General features: G+C 51.3%; 1 protein-coding gene across 1 annotated transcript; it reads left to right on the top strand.

Annotated features, from left to right (window-relative positions):
- The first annotated feature begins 21,042 nt into the window (after positions 1 to 21,042).
- LOC100275919 (uncharacterized) lies at positions 21,043 to 21,608 on the top strand. The gene has a single exon (XM_020547116.1). It carries the CDS (start codon positions 21,117 to 21,119, stop codon positions 21,402 to 21,404), a length of 288 nt encoding a protein of 95 aa, XP_020402705.1. The 5' UTR covers positions 21,043 to 21,116; the 3' UTR covers positions 21,405 to 21,608.
- Positions 21,609 to 22,225: the final 617 nt, after the last annotated feature.

The following is a 22,225-nucleotide window of genomic DNA, read 5'->3' as shown; positions in this document are numbered from 1 at the left end:
GTCAGGGAGTGCGTGATAAAAAGATGTTGGATAAATTGGCCACGCACGACGTCGAAACTGTCTCCACTCTCATCGCTCTGGCTGACAAGTGCGCCAGGGCCGTTGAGGGCCGCGCGTGGCACTCGGCGCCACAGACCGGGGCTGCCCAGGCGGGTGGCCCGGTTGCCATCGCTCAAGACAGCAAAAAGAAGAAGAAAAAGAACTGCGGCCATGAGAAGCCGCATTTCTTCGCTCTGGTCGTTGCAGCTACAACTGGGGGCCGGGGCGACCGCAACAAACGTCCACGACCGCAGAAGGGTAACAGCGGCTCATGCCTAGTGCACCCCAACGGTCGCCACAGCGCCACAGAGTGTCGCGAGATCATCGACCTCGCAAAATGCGTCAGTGCGCGGCGCGAGCAGTCTTCCAGGGATAGCTCCCCACCTCGTCGTCGACCTGGCAAGGAAAGGGTCGACGTTGATCAGGTGGTCGTGGCTAAACCGAACCTCGGGTATCAGTCACCTGAAGGGGTCCTGAAGGATGTTTTCACCAGAGGCTCCAACTCTGGTGACGACAGCTAGACAGGCCACCAGGGGGCCCCGTACTCCCTGGTCTGCGGGGCCAAAGCCTGCCATCTCCCGGAAACCCTTCTGGACTCCTCATGGGTCCAACCTTTTGATGAGCCTATGCAGGGGCAAATACAGCACAAGGACGAGGACTCCGTCGGTGAGCTCAGGTGTCAAGCAGCAACCCAAAATGCACTTGGTAACCCGGCGCCCATACGCTGCGGCCAACTGTTCGTGCATAGTAGGGAGCCCAGGGTCAGGACCTAGTCCTACGGCCAATACCAAATCAAGAAGGGGTCCACAATCTCTCCCCCAGCTGGGAGGAACCCTTCAAGGTGACGGGAATATGCCAGCCCGGGGGGTGCCTGCCTTGCTATAACTAAAGGAGTATCTCTTCATAAGCTCTAAAGCGTCCATGTAAGTTCTGCCCATAGAAGCGAGTCCGAGGGGTTAAGTTTTTCTTCTTTGGTAGTTAGGCCTCGCATACACGTACACCAGCCCGGTAAGGTCCACCCTCATAAACCCGGCATGTTGGCTTACACCCGTGCATGTCGAATTATAAAAAGGAGATTTACCCCCTCAGATTTGCTTCTGTGATAACTTTATGTTCCTGCTCCACAGTTTCATCCTGCAGTTTCCAGGTATTATTTTTTACCTAACCCACTTGTACGGTTCCCGTCTGTCCTGGCATGATGACACCCGGATTGAGCAGCCAGGCTTGCAGATTAGGACCCCCTTACGAAAGCTGGGAGGTCCGATAGCCTGGGGGCCGGTTCTAGAGAATGGAGACTCATTCCATGGGGTGGTTCGGATGAGTGTAGCCGCTTAGCCTAGTCCCATACCGTAAGCCTGCACAGTGCACCACTCCGTGACGAGTACCCTAGTATTTGGAGCTATAGTTCTGTGGGTCCGACAACCTGGGATGCGGCTCCAGAGAATGGAAACTCATCTCCTGGGGTGGTCCGTAGCCGAGTAGCCGCTTAGCCTGGTCCCGTACCGTAAGCCTGCATGCTCCACCACTCTGCGGCGAGGGCCCTAGTATCTAGAGCCATGATCCAGGGGGTCCGGACATGCAACTTGGCCTCCCGGACTAAATACTGCAGGTCCCGAGCATGTATCAAAGGATGACTAATGTCATACGGGGAATCCTATGAGTGTGCTACTAACGCTCCCTAGCTGAAGCTGTGTACAGGCCCAGGTCCCGATCAGGGCTGCCTCCTAGAGGTTGTTGCCATCTCTTTCAGGAATGCTGGTATCCAACCTCGACACATCGAGCCTGCATCCTAGGGGGGCCAAGTACCAGGGAGGAGTCGACAACATCACACACAACAGGAACATGTGGTATACAGATAAGTGCTAATACTACTTGATAAATAGTACTTAAAAAAGTACGTTACAAAAGTGAAAATTATTACATCTGCCTTCAAGCGGAGTCCTAGCTCCATTTCTACAGGTGTAAACTACTCAACGCCAGCAGGATCGCACTGGAAGCTCGTGGACGCTGACCTCGCGAAATTCTCCCGAGCGACTTTTTAACAACGGTAGCCACCTCAACGTGTGCGCCAAAGCAGAGAGGCCCTCGCCCCTGTCTCCCTGCGGGGGGTGACAACGAGGCCATTAAAGCCAAAGAGTTGGGAGCATGGCGGCTGGTGGTGCGGGTGGTTTGGCCAGCGGCGGCGACCACCTCTGCACCAGTGGCTCGCCAGTGGATCGCCAGTGGCGGCGACCACCTCAAGACGCTCGCCATGGCAAAGAGGCCCTCGCTCCCGCCCTCCTACAAGAGTGAGGACAAGACCATCCAAGCCAAGGGGCAGGAAGCCCGGCGGCTGGTGGCACTTGCGGGCCGACTGGCACCATGTAGCCGAAGTTCGCCTCCTTCGCAAGGCTGGTGAACATCCTTCTCCTCCAAATGCTGGAGGAAGAAGCAGGTCACCAGCCCATGCGGAAGGCAGGACCCCAACTCGGCCCGCCTTCCACCCCAGCGAGGATGATGAACATCCTTGAAGCTGAGGGCAGGGGGGAGGCCACAGCCCGGCTCGCTTCTCTCCACCGCAAGGCTGGTGGTCATCCATGTAGATGACCACTGGTGGGAGACCGCAGCACGGCTGCATGACGAAAATCCTTGAAGCTGAACGATGGCGGAAGGGCGCCAGCCCCCATGAGATCGTGCTCCTCCAGCAACAGCAAGAAGAAGGCGAGATCAGTAACGCCATCACGCAGGAAACGAAGAGCGCGAGCTCCCCGACGGCGAAATCGCCGAAGGGGAAGACACTGGCGAGAATCCTCCCACCGAACATCGGCGCGCCCCATCTAGACAAGCGACGCACCGGGACAAGCATCCACTCGGTCTAAAAGCGCTCGGGGTGAACCGGTGAGGCCATGGCAAGTGCGGTGGCGCAGGGTAAAACCTCGAAGGCAAAGGGGCGCAGCGAGAGGAAGAGAAACAAGGCATGGCTGTTACCTGAGGGGTGAACCCCTTTTTAAAGGCAGATTCCTCTGACAACGCCCCCAAAGGCCACCAGAAGTCCCCCCCCCCGACGCACACCGGAGCACCCTGCCTATGATACGGGGCCCTGACCCCACAGGTCATACGGCTGGCGCAACGGCTTCCTGGTGCGCAGAAGGCGAACTGTCGTGCGGGGAACGATTCTCCACGCCTCTTCATCTCCGCCAATGGCTGCGGTCCAACTTGTGGCACGGGGGCCCGGGTCCAGGAGTCATACCCCTCGGACGTCGGCCAACGTGTGGGGAGAAGGCGAACCGCCGCGAGAAGAGCACATCACCAGCTGTGGTGTGCCCCTTCTTCTCCGCCGAAACCAACAGCCCAAGCTCTATCGCGAGGGCCCAGGCCCACGGGTCACCCTCCATGGGCGCCGGTTCCTGGGTGCAGAGAAGACGAACTGCCACTCGCACCAGTACCGTGCCTTCTCAGGGCCACCGCAGAAGACAGAGAAGGTGAAATTTCACAACCATATGCAGCAGTATCGCACACCGCGCATGGCCAAGTAAAAGCCATCGAGCGCAAAGATCACGGGCCAGTCAGCCGCGGGAACAGGCGCGCCGATTGATATGACCAATGGTAGGCTGGTAGCGGATGCACGCCGAGTTAATGCGGCGCGCGCAGAGGAGGCGCCCTAGTGGCTAGTCATGCCAAGTTGACGCAAGTTACAAGCTTTGGCCCCACCTGCAGGCTCGTACCCTCCCCTGAGGCGGGCCCGGGGGTCACTGTCGGTACCCTGGGTCAAGGGTACCCCCTACTACTATATCAAGGCGCAATTCCCGTATGGCTACCTCTTAGCCATGTGGTAGTGGGACTGCGACTTTGACTAAGGCGCGCCTCACCCCAACCAAGGGCGGTTGCTCAGGGCCCGCAGCGGCGCCCGGCCGCACCACCTAGGAAGGTCCGGGTCCGCCGCGTGTCCATCATGATGGAATGCTCCTGGGCATCGGCAGTAAGTCCGGACCCCCATGGGAGTCCGACTAAGTTTGCGGACAGGACTCCTAGGGGAGGTCCGAGACCCCCACGTGTGCGTACTGGGCCCCCTAATGGGAACCAGACCCCTTCGCAAGGGGTCCGGGCCGCTCCCGGCGGGGTCCCGTTGCACAAGGATGGAAAGTGCTTAAAGCCCTGGTCAAAGACCAGGCAGGGGTCCGGTGCTGGCACGTGTCTAGACCCCATCATGTACGCCTCAGCTCCCTGCCCAGGCGGAGACCCGATGTTGCCACGTGGCCCTCTGCCCGTGACGTAAGCCAGCGGGCGGAGCCTGACATAGGGTCTACGTGCCACGGGCCGCGCCACGCGTCACATGCTACACTATCTCGGTATTTAATGTGGAGGATGCCTGCCACCTGACAGATATGTTGTCTCAGCATTTAATACGCCTCGTCCACTCCGCTGGCAGGCGATGTGACTACTCGGCATTTAATGCATTCTCTCTCTACCCCTCTAGGCGGCAGCAACTGGGCTATCTTGCAGGCGGCGTGCCTGTCCAATCAGGTAGCAGGTGGCGTACCGCCACATGTTCCGTTCTCATGGCAACTTGTACGACATCAGGGAAGCTTCCCCTGCACGCCAAGGCTACGCATATCACAGATATCAGGGCACAAGGAAGATTGCACTGGAAAAAGGCGTTAGTCGTTCCAAGTACTACACCCGTTTTGTTCCTGGGCTCACATGTCGGAGCTCAGGATCCTTGTATGTGCCCCCCTTGAACTATAAAAGGGAGGGTACACTGCGTTACAAGACACACTCACTCCGACCCTTAGACCCAAGTCTTCCAAGACACAACTCAAGCTCACGAGCAATACAACACACAGTGGAGTAGGGTATTACGCTCTGGCGGCCCAAACCACTCTAAACTCTTGCGTGTTCTTGTGTTCATCCCCAAATCTCGCAACAAGTAGAACGCTTAGGCCCCCTCCTCATCTTAGGATTTAGGGCGAGTGCACTCTGCCACCCGGCCGGAGATTTTCATCTCCGACACGTACTCTAAGCCTGCACACTCCACCCCTCTGTGACAGGTACCCTAGTATTTGGAACTATAGTCCTGTTGGTCCGGTAACCTGGGGTCTGGTTCTAGAGAATGGACACTCGTCTCCTGGGGTGGTCCGGAGCTGTGTAGCCGCTTAGCCGGGTTTCGTACCCTAAGCCTGCAGGCTCCACCACTCTGCGATGGGTGTCCTAGTATTTGGAGCTGTGATCCAGGGGGTCGGGCATACGGATTGGCTTCCCAGGCTAAATCCTGCAGGTCCTATTGCATGAATCAAAGGATAAAAGATACCAGTTGGTGGGTCGTATGGGTGCGCTACTAAAGCCTCCTAGCCAAGCTGTGTATAGGTCCAGGTCCCAGTCGAGACTATCTCCTAGGGGCCGGGTCACCAATTCTTTCTTAGGTATACTGGTATCCAGCCTCGACACGTCGAGCCTACATCCCATGGGGGCCAAGTACCAGGGAGAAGTTGGTAACGATGCACACAGCAAGGACAAATAGCATACAAATAAGTGTTGTTTGATTGATAGTTCTCAAAAGTATATTACAAAACCAAAAATTATTACAAGCCGCTCTCCAGCGGAACCCATGTTTTGTCTCTGCAGATTAGACTACTCGTCATTAGCAGGATCTCGCTGGAAGCGCTTGGCCACCAGCTCCACGACGTCTTATACGCCATCCCGGGCGGCATCCTCAGTGTCGGCCACCGGACCAGCGATCACCGGCTCCAAGGATATGGTCGGGTCGTGGCTCCAGAAGCACGTCAAGATATACTCAATCACCGCCCGGTAGAGCCTACCCCCCTCGGCCTCCAGGCGGGCGCCAAGAATCTGGTCCAGGCGTCAGAGGCGATCAGCAGTGGAGTCCAGCACCAGGAGCGCGTCGGAGATGGACTTCGGTAGCTCCGAGACCGGGATGGGACTCATCCCTAGCGGCACCAGTGCCGTGCTCGCCTCGCCGGCCCATGTGGCGATGCGCTGGACCCCGACGTGATTCTCCACCTGAAGGTCTTCAAGAGCCTTCCTGGTGGCCTCCACCACCTGGGGGCCCGGTGCCGCCTACGCCGCCTGGAACTGCCGGACCCGCTCCTCCAGCTTCCGCTCCTTCTCCTCTGCCTCGAGCTCATGCTCGGCCAGCAACATGCCCCGCCTTTTGAGCATTTCCTCCTAGAAGGTGAGGTCTATCTCTCACCTGGCGACATCCGCCGCCTGCCTGTCCAGGGACACATCCTTCTCCTTGAGGTTCTCCTCGGTGAGGGCAATGTCGCTGGCCTTGTCCTCCAGCTCCCGCTCCCATTTTTTGATCTTCTCTATGGCCTCCACTTGCTGGACCTGCTGGGCCTCTAGGGTCTGGTCCAGGGCTTTTAGCTTGGTCCGGAGCTCTGTCGTAAGAGCCTCCCTCTGGCTCAAGGCCTCCTCCCTCTTGGCCAGCCTCTTCTCCCGTCGCGATGCCTCCAGCTCCCTGACGTACACCTTCTGGAGGTCCTTCTTGTAATCTTTGCAGTCCCACATGAGTTCGAACCGCACAGAGGCGAACTGGCGGGATGCTGCCTTGGTGCGCTCCTCTAGCTGGGTGCGCCAGTCGCTGAGGCGCTGGTGCTCCGATTCCAGCGCCTCCCATTCCCGCCGGATGGCCGCCTCAGTCTCATGAAGAGCCTGATGGGCACGAGACAGCACCCGGGGGAGGGGAACTGGCGCTGCTTCTGGCTCGACGCCGGACCGAAGCCACCGCCCAAAAACCACCTCCGTCTCCTCCGGAGTGGGCGGCGGGATGGAGCTGGATGCGGCCCCCGCGTCACCCTCGATGGTGGGGGTAGGCGCAGTAGGGACATCCTTTGCCGCTGCCGATGGTGTACTCGACGACATCGCCGTCATTGAGGCTGCGGTAGCCATCGACATAGTTGGGGCCTCCTCCGCCGCCGCGACACCGCTTGACGTTGGCGCCGTTGCTGCCGGACCCCAAGCTGGAGCATGGGAGCCCGGTGGCGCTGACTCGGCGGCAGCAGCCGAGGGTGGATCGCCGGCACCACTCCCAGCAGATGTCTGCTGCTAAGAGCCAGACCCACCGGCAGGCATGGTATCTGGCGGAGGAGGTGCGACCTTGGGAGAAGAGGGGGAGGAAGCCCTGACAAACAAAGGATGGGTTAAGACCCGTCGGCATGATAACTAGACTCGTGGAAAAAAAGGGCTACACTTACTTGGGGCCCTGGACCTTCCAGCGACCCTGGAAGCGGGATGACCGCCGCTCTTGATGCTGTGACTGTGCTGGCGGCGGTTGCTACTGCTGCTGTTGCCGCTGTTGCTGCTGTTGTTGCTGCGGTGGTGGTGGTGGCGGCATCGGAGGACTAGCGCACCTCTGCGCGCTGTGGGCCTGGGAGCTAGCCTCCTCGGCCCCACCAGCAGTCCTCTGGTGCTTCTGGGGGGGTCCGAGACAAGTGACCCGTCGGCACGATGCAACCGGCATCGCCTCTCTTCCTCTGACCCCCCGGCGCCACCTGGGGTGGAGGAGCTGCTTGCAGGTCCTTTGCCCCTGTCCATGGAGATGGGGGCCACGGCGGGACCAGCACTAGGAGCCCCACTGGCGGGCTCGGGACCCCCAGCTAGTACACCATGGATCTGGATCCCGTAGAGGGGGTCCCGACCGCCGGTCTGACGAACTGCCACACCGCTCTCGTCGAGGGTCAGCAGCATGGCCAGGACCGCCGTTCGCAGCCCTGGATCATCACACAGCGCCAGGATGTCCTGGTGGAGTATCAAAGATTTGGGGACAAAGGACTCACCAGTAATCCCCTTCACCAAGACTTCCAGCTCCTCCTAGGACAGATCGGTACCCGACCCATGCTGGATCTTGCCAATGTCATTCAGGCCAGTGAACCAACAGCATATGCGTGACCTCCTCTGCAACGACATGACCCAGCACTTCAGGAAGTCCCCGACCACATGCATGGAGGTCAGACCACCGATTGCCAAGGTCTTGATCCTGTCCAGTACGGGCATGAGCTCTGGCGATAGCGACGGCTTGGTCCTCCAATGCTTGCGGTCGAGGGATGGCCCGTCGCTCGGCAGGGCGAGGCGGTCGTTGGCCTCGGCGCTGGCGATCACCCAGACGTCCCGCCAGTTTTCCCACCTCGCGCGCCGAAGGTGGAGATGTAGGCGCCGGCCGAATCCGGCCTTGTCTGGAAGTAGTAAGCACCAAGGTGGTCCTTGGCCTTCCCAGATTTGACCAGCACGAAGAAGTGGTGAAAGAGGGAGGTACAAGGGGCCACCCCCATGAACATCTCGTAGAGGTGGACGAAGATGGTCGTCTGGAGGATGGAGTGGGCGTAAGGTGCTGAAGCTGGAGCCCGAACTCCTCCAACAGCAGCAGGAAGAAAGGCGAGATCGGCAGCGCCAACCCGTAGGAGATGTAGGAGACGAATAGCACAAACTCCCCGACGGCGAGATCGTCGAGGGGAGCGGCACGGATGCGGATCCTTGCGGCGTACACTGGCGAGCTCCACCCAAGCAGGCCACACATCAGGTTAAGCGCCGCCTCAGATTGGAAGCGGTCGGGACGAGCTAGCGAAGCCATGGCAGCTATGGCGGCCTGAGCGTAAAACTGAGGAGCGCGAAGGCAAAGGGGCACAACCGGCGGCACAAGCGAAGACGCGCGAAGGCGAAAGGGCGCAGCGATTGGGAGAGAATGCGAGAGCGTAACTACTGCATGCGGGGTGAATCCCTTTTCAAGGAAGACTCTCCCGCTCGCGCCCCGAGACGCTGTAGGGAGTCCCGTCCGACGCGCACATAGCACCTAGGCGGCCCAGTCTCTGACTCGGGGGATCGGGTCCACAAGTCATAGAGCTGGTGTGTCGGTCTCCGAGTGCGGAAGAAGCGAACCGTCACGCGGGGAGCGAACCATCACGCACGATCGCGCACCGCTTTGGGGCCGCTGCAGAGAGATATTTTTTAACCAAGGCGGCGGCAACGAGGTGCCCCGCGCGTGGCCCGATGGAACCTCCAGACGTGGGGCCGTGGGTCAGTCAGCCGCGGGGACAAATATGGCAGTTGATGTGATCGAGGGCAGATTGATAGCAGGTGCGTCGACAGATGCGCTAAGTTAGCACAGTGCGTTAGCAGGCGTGCTAAGATGGCGCCCCAATCACCGCTCAGGCCATATTGAGGCATGGTACAAGCTTTGGCTCCACCTGCAGGCTTGCATCCTCCCCTGAGGTGGGTGAAAGTCGCATAGAGGGGGGGGGGGGGGTGAATAGGCGGAATCTGAAAATTATAAACATAAGCACACACTACAAGCCGGGGTTAGCGTTAGAAATCAAATCGAGTCCGAAAGAGAGGGCGAAAACAAATCACAAGCAAATGAAGAGTGTGACACGGTGATTTGTTTTACCGAGGTTCGGTTTTTGCAAACCTACTCCCCGTTGAGGTGGTCACAAAGACCGGGTCTCTTTCAACCCTTTCCCTCTCTCAAATGGTCACCTAGACCGAGTGAGCTTTTCTCCTCAATCAATTGGGACACTTAGTCCCCACAAGGACCACCACAACTTGGTGTCTCTTGCTTTGATTACAAAGGTGTTGAGAACAAGAATGGGGAAGATGAAAAGCGATCCAAGCGACAAGAACTCAAATGAACACAAATATCTCTCTCTCACTAGTCACTAATTGTTTGGAGTTATTCCGGACTTGGGAGAGGATTTGATCTCTTGTTTGTGTCTTGGAGTGAAGTCTAGAGCTCTTGTATTGAATGCAATGGCTGAAAACTTGGATGCCTTGAAGTGTGGTGGTTGGGGGTATTTATAGCCCCACCCACCAAAATGGTCGTTGGGGAGGCTGTCTGTCGACGGGAGCACCGCACAGTCCGGTGCACCACCGGACACTGTCCGGTGCGCCAGCCACGTCACCCAACCGTTAGGGTTCGACCGTTGGAGCTTCTGACAACTGGGCCACTGGACAGTCCGGTGGTGCACCGGACAGTCACTGTTCACTGTCCGGTGCACCTTCTCGCGCCCGCTCTGACTTCTGCGCGTGCAGTCCACACTGTTCACCGTTATTGTACACTTTTGCAGACGACCGTTGGCGCTGTACCCATTACTCCGCATGGCACACCGGACAATCCGGTGTTACACCGGACAGTCCGGTGAATTGTAGCAGAGAGCATTTTCCAGAAACCCAAAGCTGGCAAGTTCGGAGTGATTCTTCCTGGTGCACCGAACCCTATCCGGTGGTGTACGAGACACTGTCCGGTGGCACACCGGACAGTCCGGTGCGCCAGACCAGGGCGGCCTTCGATTGGATTTGCTCCTTTCTTTTTGAACCCTATCTTGGACTTTTTATTGGGTTGTGTTGAACCTTTGGCACCTGTAGAACATATAATCTAGAGCAAACTAGTTAGTCCAAATATTTTGTGTTGGGCAATTCAACCACCAAAATCATTTAGGAAAAGGTTTGAGCCTATTTCCCTTTCAATCTCCCTCTTTTTGGTGATTGATGCCAACACAAACCAAAGCAAATATATAAGTGCAGAATTGAACTAGTTTGCATAAGGTAAGTGCAAAGGTTGCTTGGAGTGAAACCAATATAATTATTTCTACTAGATATGCATGGATTGTTTTCTTCTTAAAATTTTGGACCACGCTTGCACCACTAGTTTTGTTTTTGCAAATTCTTTTGTAAAATTCTTTTCAAAAACTTTTTGCAAATAGTCAAAGGTATATGAATAAGATTGAAAGAAGCATTTTCAAGGTTTGAAATTTTCTCCCCCTGTTTCAAATGCTTTTCCTTTGACTTAAACAAAAATTCCCCCTCAACGAATTTCTCCTCTTAGTGTTCAAGAGGGTTTTACATACTAATTTTTGAAAGGGGTTATACCAATTTTGAAATATATCAAAAATACAATGCCAATTGAAAACTTCTTTAAAAACTTTTGAAATTGGTGGTGGTGCGGTCCTTTTGCTTTGGGCTAATACTTTCTCCCCCTTTGGCATGAATCACCAAAAACGGATACTTGTGAGTGAAATATGAGCCCTTGGTTAGTTCTCTCCCCCTTTGGCAAACAATATATGAGTGAAGATTATACCAATGTGGAGAGATGGCAGAATACCGGCAAAGAGTGAATAATACCGATGGAGTTGAGTGGAAGCGTCGTCTTTGCCGAATACTCTATTTCCCTTTCAATTCTATGACTAAGCATGAGAATGCACTTGAAAACACATTAGTCATAGACATAAAAGAGATATGATCAAAGGTATATAAATGAGATATGTGTGCAAAGTATCAATCAAAGTTCCGAGAATCAAGAATGTTTAGCTCATTCCTAAGTTCGGTAAAGATTTTCTCATCTAAAGGCTTGGTAAAGATATCGGCTAATTGTTCTTTGGTGTAAATATAGGCTATCTCGATATCCCCCTTTGTTGGTGATCTCTCAAAAAGTGATACCGAATGGCTATGTGCTTAGTGCGGCTGTGTTCAATGGGATTATCTACCATGTGGATTGCACTCTCATTATCACATAGGAGAGGGACTTTGCTAAATTTGTAGCCATAGTCCCTGAGGGTTTGCCTCATCCAAAGCAATTGCGCGCAACAATGGCCTGCGGCAATATACTCGGCTTCGACGGTAGAAAGAGCTACTGAGTTTTGTTTCTTTGAAGCCCAAGACACCAGAGATCTCCCTAGAAACTGATAAGTCCCTGATGTGCTCTTCCTATCAATTTTACACCCTGCCCAATCAGCATCTGAATATCCTAATAAATCAAAAGAGGATCCCTTGGGGTACCAAAGACCAAACTTAGGAGTATAAACTAAATATCTCAAGATTCTCTTCATGGCCCTAAGGTGAACTTCCTTAGGATCGGCTTGAAACCTTGCACACATGCATACGGAAAACATAATAAGTAGAGTAAAGATCCTATCATCGATCGGTATACCTTTTGATCTACGGATTTACCTCCCGTGTTGAGGTCGAGATGCCCATTGGTTCCCATGGGTGTCTTGATGGGCTTGGCATCCTTCATTCCAAACTTGGTGAGTATGTCTTGAATGTACTTTGTTTGGCTGATGAAGGTGCCCTCTTGGAGTTGCTTGACTTGAAATCCTAGAAAATACTTCAACTCCCCCATCATAGACATCTCAAATTTTTGTACCATGATCCTACTAAGCTCTTCACAAGTAGATTTGTTAGTAGACCCAAATATGATATCATCAACATAAATTTGGCATACAAACAAATCTTTTGCAATAGTTTTAGTAAAGAGTGTAGGATCGGCCTTGCCGACTTTGAAGCCATTAGTGATAAAAAAATCTCTTAGGCATTCATACCATGCTCTTGGGGCTTGCTTGAGCCCATAAAGCGCCTTTGAGAGTTTGTATACATGGTTAGGATACTCACTATCTTCAAAGCCAGGAGGTTGCTCAACATAGACCTCTTCCTTAATTGGTCCATTGAGGAAGGCACTCTTCACGTCCATTTGATATAGCTTAAAGCCATGGTAAGTAGCATAGGCAAGTAATAACGAATTGACTCAAGCCTAGCTATGGGTGCATAGGTTTCACCGAAATCCAAACCTTCGACTTGTGAGTAACCCTTGGCCACAAGTCGGGCTTTGTTCCTTGTCACCACACCATGCTCATCTTGCTTGTTGCGGAACACCCACTTAGTTCCTACAACATTTTGATAAGGACGTGGAACTAAATGCCATACCTCATTCCTCGTGAAGTTGTTGAGCTCCTCTTGCATCGCCAGCACCCAATCTGAATCTTTAAGTGCATCCTCTACCCCGTGTGGCTCAATAGAGGAAACAAAAGAGTAATGTTCACAAAAATGAGCGACTCGAGATCGAGTGGTTACCCCCTTATGAATATCGCCGAGGATGGTGTTCACGGGGTGATCTCTTTGAATCGCCTGGTGGACTCTTGGGTGTGGCGGTCTTTGACCCTGATCATCTTCCTTGTCTTGATCATTGCCCTCCTCTTGAGGTGGCTCATCTTCTTGATCTTCTTCTTCATCATCTTGAGCCTGTTCCTCATCTTGAGTTGGTGGAGATGCTTATATAGAAGATGATGGTTGATCTTGTGCTTGTGGAGGCTCTTCGGATTCCTTAGGACACACATCCCCAATGGACATGTTCCTTAGCGCGACGCATGGAGCCTCTTCATCATCTAGCTCATCAAGATCAACTTGCTCTACTTGAGAGTCGTTAGTCTCATCAAACACAATGTCACAAGAAACTTCAACTAGTCCAGTGGACTTGTTAAAGACTCTATATGCCCTTGTGTTTGAGTCATAACTAAGTAAAAAGCCTTCTACAGCCTTTGGAGCAAATTTAGATTTTCTACCTCTTTTAACAAGAATAAAACATTTGCTACCAAAGAATCTAAAATATGAAACATTGGGCTTTTTACCGGTGAGGAGTTCATATGATGTCTTCTTGAGGATTCGGTGAAGGTAGAGTCGGTTGATGGAGTAACAGGCGGTGTTAATCGCCTCTGCCCAAAACCGGTCCGGTGTCTTGTACTCATCAAGCATGGTCCTCGCCATGTCAAGTAGAGTTCTATTCTTCCTCTCCACTATACCATTTTGTTGAGGTGTGTAGGGAGAAGAGAACTCATGCTTGATGCCCTCCTCCTCAAGGAAGCCTTCAATTTGAGATCGAGTTCTTGAACTCCGTTCCATTGTCGCTTCTAATCTTTTTATCCTTAATCCGAACTCCTTTTGAGCCTGTCTCAAGAATCCCTTTAAGGTCTCTTGGGTTTGAGATTTTTCCTGCAAAAAGAACACCCAAGTGAAGCGAGAATAGTCATCCACAATTACAAGACAATACTTACTCTCGTCGATGCTTATGTAAGCTATCGGGCCAAATAAATCCATGTGGAGTAGCTCAAGCGGCCTGTCGGTCGTCATGATGTTCTTGTGTGGATGATGGGCACCAACTTGCTTTCCTGCTTGACATGCGCTACAAATCCTGTCTTTCTCAAAATGAACATTGGTTAGTCCCAAAATGTGTTCTCCCTTTAGAAGCTTGTGAAGATTCTTCATCCCAACATGGGCTAGTCGGCGATGCCAGAGCCAACCCATATTAGTCTTAGCAATTAAGAAAGTGTCGAGTTCAGCTCTATTGAAATCAACTAAGTATAGCTTACCCTCTAACACTCCCTTAAATGCTACTGAATCATCAATTCTTCTAAAGACAGTAACACCTAAATCTGTAAAAAGACAGTTGTAACCCATTTTGCATAATTGAGAAACTGAAAGCAAATTGTAATCTAATGAATCTACAAGAAAAACATTGGAAATAGAACGGTCAGGTGATATAGCAATTTTACCCAGTCCTTTGACCAAACCTTGATTTCCATCCCCGAATGTGATAGCTCTTTGGGGATCTTGGTTTTTCTCATAGGAGGAGAACATCCTTTTCTCCCCAGTCATGTGGTTTGTGCATCCGCTATCAATGATCCAACTTGAGCCCCTAGATGCATAAACCTACAAAACAAGTTTAGGCCTTGTTCTTAGGTACCCAAACGGTCTTGGGTCATTTCACATTAGAAACAAGCACCTTGGGTACCCAAACACAAGTCTTTGACCCCTTGTGTTTGGCCCCAACATATTTAGCAACTACCTTGCCTGATTTGTTAGTCAGCACATAAGATGCATCAAAAGTCTTAAATGAAATAATTGGCTCATTTGATGCAATAGGGGGATTTCTTTTTAGGCATTTTAACATGAGTAGAACGCCTAGAACTAGATGCCTCACTCTTATACATAAAAGCATGATGAGAGCCAGAGTAAGACTTCTTAGAATGAATTCTCCTAATCTTATCCTCAGGATAACCAGCAGGATATAAAATATAGCCCTCGTTATCCTGTGGCATGGGAGCTTTGCCCTTAACAAAATTAGACAATCTTTTAGGGGCATTAATTTTGACATTGCCTCCCTGTTGGAAGCCAATGCCATCCTTAATACCAGGGCGTCTCCCATTATAGAGCATGCTTCTAGCAAATTTAAATTTTTCATTTTCTAAGTCATGCTCATTAATTTTGGCACTAAGTTGAGCTATGTGATCATTTTGTTGTTTAATTAAAGCTAGCTGATCATGAATAGCATCAACATTAATGTCTCTACATCTAGTACAAATAGAAACATGATCAACACTAGAAGTAGAGGGTTTGCAAACATTTAGTTCATCAATCTTAGCATGTAAAATGGCATTCTCATTTCTAAGATTGGAAATAGAAATATTGCAAACATCTAATTCCTTAGCCTTAGCAATTAATTCATCATTCTCAATCTTAAGGCTAGAAAGTGATTCATTCAACTTGTCAATTTTAGCAATCAAGCTAGCATTATCATTTTTAAGGTTGACAAGAGAATCGACACAAACATTTAACTTTTCAACCTTAGCAATTAATTTGGCATTTTCATTTCTAAGGTTAGAAATAGTGTCATGGCAACTGCTAAGCTCACTAGTCAAATTTTCACATTTTTCTAACTCCTGAGCATAAGCATTTTTAACCTTAACATGCTTTTTGTTTTCCTTAATAAGGAAGTCATCTTGGCTATCCAAGAGTTCATCCTTCTCATGAATAGCACTAATTAATTCATTCAATTTTTCCTTTTGTTGCATGTTTAGGTTGGCAAAAAGAGCACTTGTGGAGGCTCTAGATTTTACCTCATCACTAGATGTTGCATATTTAGTGGAGGCTCTAGATTTTACCTTCTTTTTGTCGTCCTTTGCCATGAGGCACTTGTGGCCGACATTGGGGAAGAATAGGCCTTTGTTGACGGCGATGTCGGCGGCGTCCACGTCGTCGGAGGAGTCGGTGGAGCTCTCATCGGAATCCCACCCCCGACATACGTGGGCATCGCCGCCCTTCTTCTTGTAGTACTTCTTCTTTTCCTTCCTCCTTCCCTTCTTGTCGACGCCCCTGTCACTATCACTAGATAATGGACATTTAGCAATGAAATGACCAGGCTTACCACACTTGTAGCAAACTTTCTTGGAGCGGGGCTTGTAATCCTTCCCCTCCTTTGCTTGAGGATTTGGCGGAAGCTCTTGATGATGAGCGCTATTTCCTCGTTGTCGAGCTTGGAGGCGTCGATGGGAAGCCTACTTGATGTAGACTCTTCTTTCTTCTCCTCCGTTGCTTTGAAGGCAACGGGTTGCACCTCGGGAGTTGAGGTGGTGCCTCGCTCGATGATTTGTTTGGAGCCTTTGATCATCAATTCAAAGCTCACAAACTTTCCTATAACCTCCTCAGGAGACATTAGCTTGTATCTAGGATCACCACGAATTAATTGAACATGTGTAGGATTAAGAAAAACAAGTGATCTTAGAATAACCTTGACCATTTCATGGTCATCCCATTTTGTGCTCCCGAGGTTGCGCACTTGATTCACCAAGGTCTTGAGCCGGTTGTACATGGCTTGTGGCTCCTCCCCTTGGTTGAGCATGAATCGACCGAGCTCCCCCTTGATCGTTTCTCGCTTGGTGATCTTGGTCACCTCATCTCCTTCGTGCATGGTCTTGAGCACGTCCCAAATCTCCTTGGCGCTCTTAAACCCTTGCACCTTATTATACTCCTCTCGACTTAGAGAGGCGAGGAGTATAGTAGTGGCTTGGGAGTTGAAGTGCCGGATTTGGGCAACCTCATCCGAATCATAATCTTCATCCCCTATGGATGGTACCAGTACTCCAAACTCAACAACATCCCAAATACTAGTGTGGAGCGAGGTTAGGTGATGTCTCATTTTATCACTCCATATAAAATAACCTTCACCGTCAAAAACCGGTGGTTTGCCTAATGGGACAGAAAGTAATGGAGTATGTATAGAAATGCGAGGGTAGCTAAGGGGATCTTACTAAACTTCTTGCGTTCATGGCGCTTAGAAGTGACGGACGGCGCGTCGAAGCCGGAGGTAGATGGCGACGAAGAGTCGGTCTCGTAGTAGACCACCTTCTTCATCTTCTTTTTCTTGTCACCGCTCCGATGCGACTTGGTGTGTGAAGGGGATCTCTTCCCCTTGTTGCCAGACTCTCCCGATGGAGTCTTCCCGTGGCTTGTGGCGGGCTTCTCGCCGGTCACGACCTCCTTCTTAGCGTGATCTCCCGACATCACTTCGAGCGGTTAAGCTCTAATGAAGTACCGGGCTCCGATACCAATTGAAAGTCGCCTAGAGGGGGGTGAATAGGCAGAATCTGAAAATTATAAACTTAAGCACACACTACAAGCCGGGGTTAGCGTTAGAAATCAAATCGAGTCCGAAAGAGAGGGCGAAAACAAATCACAAGCAAATGAAGAGTGTGACACGGTGATTTGTTTTACCGAGGTTCGGTTCTTGCAAACCTACTCCCCGTTGAGGTGGTCACAAAGACCGGTTCTCTTTCAACCCTTTCCCTCTCTCAAACAGTCACCTAGACCGAGTGAGCTTTTCTCCTCAATCAATTGGGACACTTAGTCCCCACAAGGACCACCACAACTTGGTGTCTCTTGCTTTTGATTACAAAGGTGTTGAGAACAAGAATGGGGAAGAAGAAAAGCGATCCAAGCGATAAGAACTCAAATGAACACAAATATCTCTCTCCCACTAGTCACTAATTGTTTGGAGTGATTCTGGACTTAGGAGAGGATTTGATCTCTTGTTTGTGTCTTGGAGTGAAGTCTAGAGCTCTTGTATTGAATGCAATGGCTGAAAACTTGGATGCCTTGAAGTGTGGTGGTTAGGGGGTATTTATAGCCCCACCCACCAAAATGGCCGTTGCGGAGGCTGTCTGTCGACGGGCGCACTGGACAGTCCGGTGCACCACCGAACACTGTCCGGTGCGCCAGCCACGTCACCCAACCATTAGGGTTCGACCATTGGAGCTTTTGACAACTGGGCCACCGGACAGTCCGGTGGTGCACTGGACAGTCACTGTTCACTGTCCGGTGCGCCTTCTCGCGCCTGCTCTGACTTCTGCGCGCGCAGGCCGCACTGTTCACCGTTACTGTACACTTTTGCACACGACCATTGGCGCTGTAGCCGTTACTCCGCATGGCACACCGGACAGTCCGGTGTTACACCAGATAGTCCGGTAAATTATAGTGGAGAGCATTTTCCAGAAACCCGAAGGTGGCAAGTTCGGAGTGATTCTTCCTGGTGCACCGGACACTGTCCGGTGGCACACCGGACAGTCCGGCACGCCAGACCAGGGCGGCATTCGGTTGGATTTGCTCCTTTCTTTTTGAACCCTATCTTGGACTTTTTATTGGTTTGTGTTGAACCTTTGGCACCTGTAGAACATATAATCTAGAGCAAACTAGTTAGTCCAAATATTTTGTGTTGGGCAATTCAACCACCAAAATCATTTAGGAAAAGGTTTGAGCCTATTTCCCTTTCAGTGGGCCCGAGGGCCACTGTCGGTACCCTAAAACAGGGGTACCCTCTACTGCTGCATAAAAGCACTGTACCCACGCGGCTATCTGTAGTCGCGTGGTAAAAGGGATGTACGTAGGACCAGGCCATGGCTCGCCCAAGCGTCCGACGACTACTCTGGGCCAGCAACAGCACCGACCCCACCACTTGGGCAGGTCCGGTATCGCCACGTGTCCAGAGAGCTGCACACTCTGGGGCATCACCAGCGGGCCCAGACCCCCATGCGGAGGTGCCAGACGCCTTTATATATAGACCAGGCCTCCGGCTAAGGTCCAGGACCCCCACGGGCGCAAACTGGACCCCTCTGTGTGGGGTCCGGGCCGCTCACAGCAGGGTCCGGGGATTCTAGGACAGAGAATACCCATGCCTTAATCAAGGCCAGGCGGGGGTCCGGAGCCGACACGTGTCCGGACCTTATCGTATACGCTTCTACTCCCCGCCCAGGCGGAGACCCGATGCTGCCACGTGGCCTACTGCGCGTGGCGTAAGCCAACGGGCGGAGCCTGACGTAAGGCCTCCGGGCTACGCGACCTCTGCATTTATTGAGGGTAAGGCGCGCCGCCCGTCCATTCCACTGGCAGGCGGTGTGCCGCCTCTGCATTTAATGAGACCTGTCCATTCCGCTGGCAGGCGGCGACCTGTCCATTCCGCAGGCGGCGTGCCTATCCATTCCACTGGCAGGCAGCACTCCCATACTGCCGCGTGCACTACGCTCATCATTACTCGCACGTTGCCAAGGAAGCAGCCGTCGCATATCAATACTGCGTGGACTGTGGACATCATGGTGCCCGGAGATTGCTCAGGCGATACTTGCATTAGTTACTTCTATAATGTATTCCTTCCATTATGCTCCTGGGCCCGCATGTCGGGGCTCAGCATCCTTGTATGTGCCTCCCTTGAGCTATAAAAGGGAAGGCACACAACGTTACAAGGGAGACCGAACTCAAGCTCACACGCTCACTAGCTCTCAGACTCTCATACGCAATACAACATACATAGTGGAGGTAGAGTTTTACGCTCTGGCGGCCTGAACCGCTGTAAACTCTCGTGTCCTTGTGTGTTCTTACCGTATCCACTCAACAGGCAAACCGCTAAGGCCCCCTCCTCATCCTAGGATTTAGGGCGGGTGCATTCCACCACCCGGCCGGAGATTTTTCTCTCCGACAAAGTTATATTATATAATCTAGTTGTATTATAATTCCAAAATAACACGACCTTAATTTTCATTGGATCTAGCTAGATACTCTCTCCGTCCCAAAGTATAATTCGTTTTAGACTAATAACATATTCATTAAGTAATATATGAATGTATCTTCCATATATGTTTATATTCATTATCATTTGAATAAATGTGGACAGAAAAAAACTGGGCTAGAAAAAACGATATTTTGAGATGGATGAAGTATATACATATATCACGCCATTGTACTGGATGGACATGTTGATTCTACGTTAATGTAATGAAATGATTTCAAGTTGTCCGTAGATAGTCATTGCGGTACGTAGGAACCGGTGTTTATTGCGAATATAGGTGTCGACATAACGACACCAAGTATCAAGAGTATAGAGTACCATCGAAAAGGTAGCAACAAGAGCTACTATATGTACGACCTTATACTATAAGGTATGTCTATAAAGCCATGATATTAGAGCCTTAGAAAATATATTTTTATATAGATTCGGGCTACGGTAGCCTAATACTTTAAGGAGTGATAAGAACATTACATCATGCAAAGAGAATAAAAACAGGACCACGTTGTCTTCTGTGCGATGGCCAGAATAGGGAGTAATCTGAACGGCAACGTCAGCGCGCGCGCGGCAGAGCAACTACGAACAACAGTAGTACGTACTGGCACTAGTGACACCGCCAGCCAGCCATCTGCTCTCAAGAAAGAGTGAAATTAAAGACGCAGGCAGGGGCCGATGGATGGGCTCTCGCGGCGATGCCCGCCGGGGGAATTGGTGGAGTGGATCGGCATGATGGGCGGGCGGATCGCCGAGGGAAAAGCGCGCAACGCGATAGGCCGTCCAAAGCGTCGGCATCATTGGCGGCCGGAAAGGCGCGGGTCGATGGAGGTGCGTGCGCGCGCGCAACAACCCGCATTCCCGCGGCCAAGGGGGGAGGGGGAGGCGCCGCCGCACATGTGCCCTGACGGGCCTCTGCTTCCTTGTCACGGTCGGCCGGCAACCACAGCGCTGCTGGCTGGTGGTAGTGGTACACTGGTACTGGTACCAGGAGGTTCTTGATTCCTTGACCGCATTCAGGGGGTGTTCGGTTGCTCCTGCTAAAGTTTAGTCCGGGTCACATCAAGCGTTTGACTTTTAAATAGGAGTATGAAATATAGACCCAACCAACTGGACTAGATTCGTCTCGTTTTTTAATCTTCGGCTGAGAAATTAGTTTTGTAATCCGACTACATTTAATACCCCGAACGGAGGTTCAAACATTGGATGTGATAAGGGCTAAATTTTAGTAGGGCAAACCAAACACCCCCTCAATGGCGTGGCGTGACGTGACGCGGGACCGCATTCCTTGACCGCATTCAATGGCAGGGAACCACGAAGCCGCTCTTTCTCCTAGCTTACAAGTGCGCTGTGCTATTTGCACCCTACAGATCATCCTCCAGCTTTGCTCCGCCGTCTGCTAGAAACACCAGCATTCCCAAATCCCAATCGCACGATGGCTTCAGCCGGCGCTTCCATTCCGAAGAAGGCCAGCGTTGCTGCCGTCGTCGTATTCTTCCTGCTGATCCTCGGCAAGGGGATGCCGGCGGCGGCGGGGGTGGCAAAATGCGGCTATTATTGTCGCGCCAAGTGCAGCTTGGGCTGCGAGGACAGTGCCTCGGCTTGCATCGCAGGCAACATCATGTGCAACGACTATCCTGAAACATGTCACAATTGCAAGGCCTTGGCCATCGGCGCCTGCTTCGGAGCCTGCTACAGCCGCTGCACCGACGACTGCATCTGATCGGCAGGTACTGACGGATAGATGGAAACTGTACCTCCGCACTGCACCGTGTGTGTCTGTTTACTGTACATCCGAGATCGAAATGACGTGTATTTAGTTTTTTTTAATTTATTAACCTTCAGATATGCTCTGTAAGTCACATAGGTCCTGTTTGTTTGAGATTATTGTTAGTTCAAAATAAGTTATATCATATAATTCGTTTTAGACTCAATGTAGCTTCTATATATGTCTATATTCATTATCATTTGAATGAATGTGAACAGAAAAAAAAACTGGGCTAGAAAAAACGATATTTTGAGACGGATGGAGTATATACATATATCACGCAACGCACTGGATCAGCATGTTGATTCTACGTTAATGTAATGAAATGATTTAAAGTTGTCCATGGATAGTCATTGCGGTACGTAGGAACCAATTTTTATCGCGAATATAGGTGTCGAAGTAACGACACTAAAGTATCAAGAGTATAGAGTACCAGAGAAAAGGTAGCAACAAGAGCTACTATATGTACGACCTTACACTATAAGATATGTCTATAAAGCCATGATATTAGAGCCTTAGCAAATATATTTTTATTGAGATTTGGGCTACGGTAGTGTAATACTCCTATGTTCTCACTAGTGGATGTATTTGTTTCGATGGAAAAAGTTACACAACCACAAAGAACAACTTGAGCCAAGCTCGCCCTACCTATTTTTACATGTGTTGCTTGTCCTATGCTATATATGTTTTCCTTGGAATCGAGATGTTGAACCTCGAATGGATCCCCCGAGATTGAATGTTGGACTGAGTGAACGGAATCCCCTTCAATGCTACTC

Source organism: Zea mays, chromosome 1, assembly GCF_902167145.1.
Source record: "Zea mays cultivar B73 chromosome 1, Zm-B73-REFERENCE-NAM-5.0, whole genome shotgun sequence".
Classification (NCBI taxonomy): domain Eukaryota; kingdom Viridiplantae; phylum Streptophyta; class Magnoliopsida; order Poales; family Poaceae; genus Zea; species Zea mays.
This window is presented reverse-complemented; position numbering and strand designations above follow the sequence as displayed.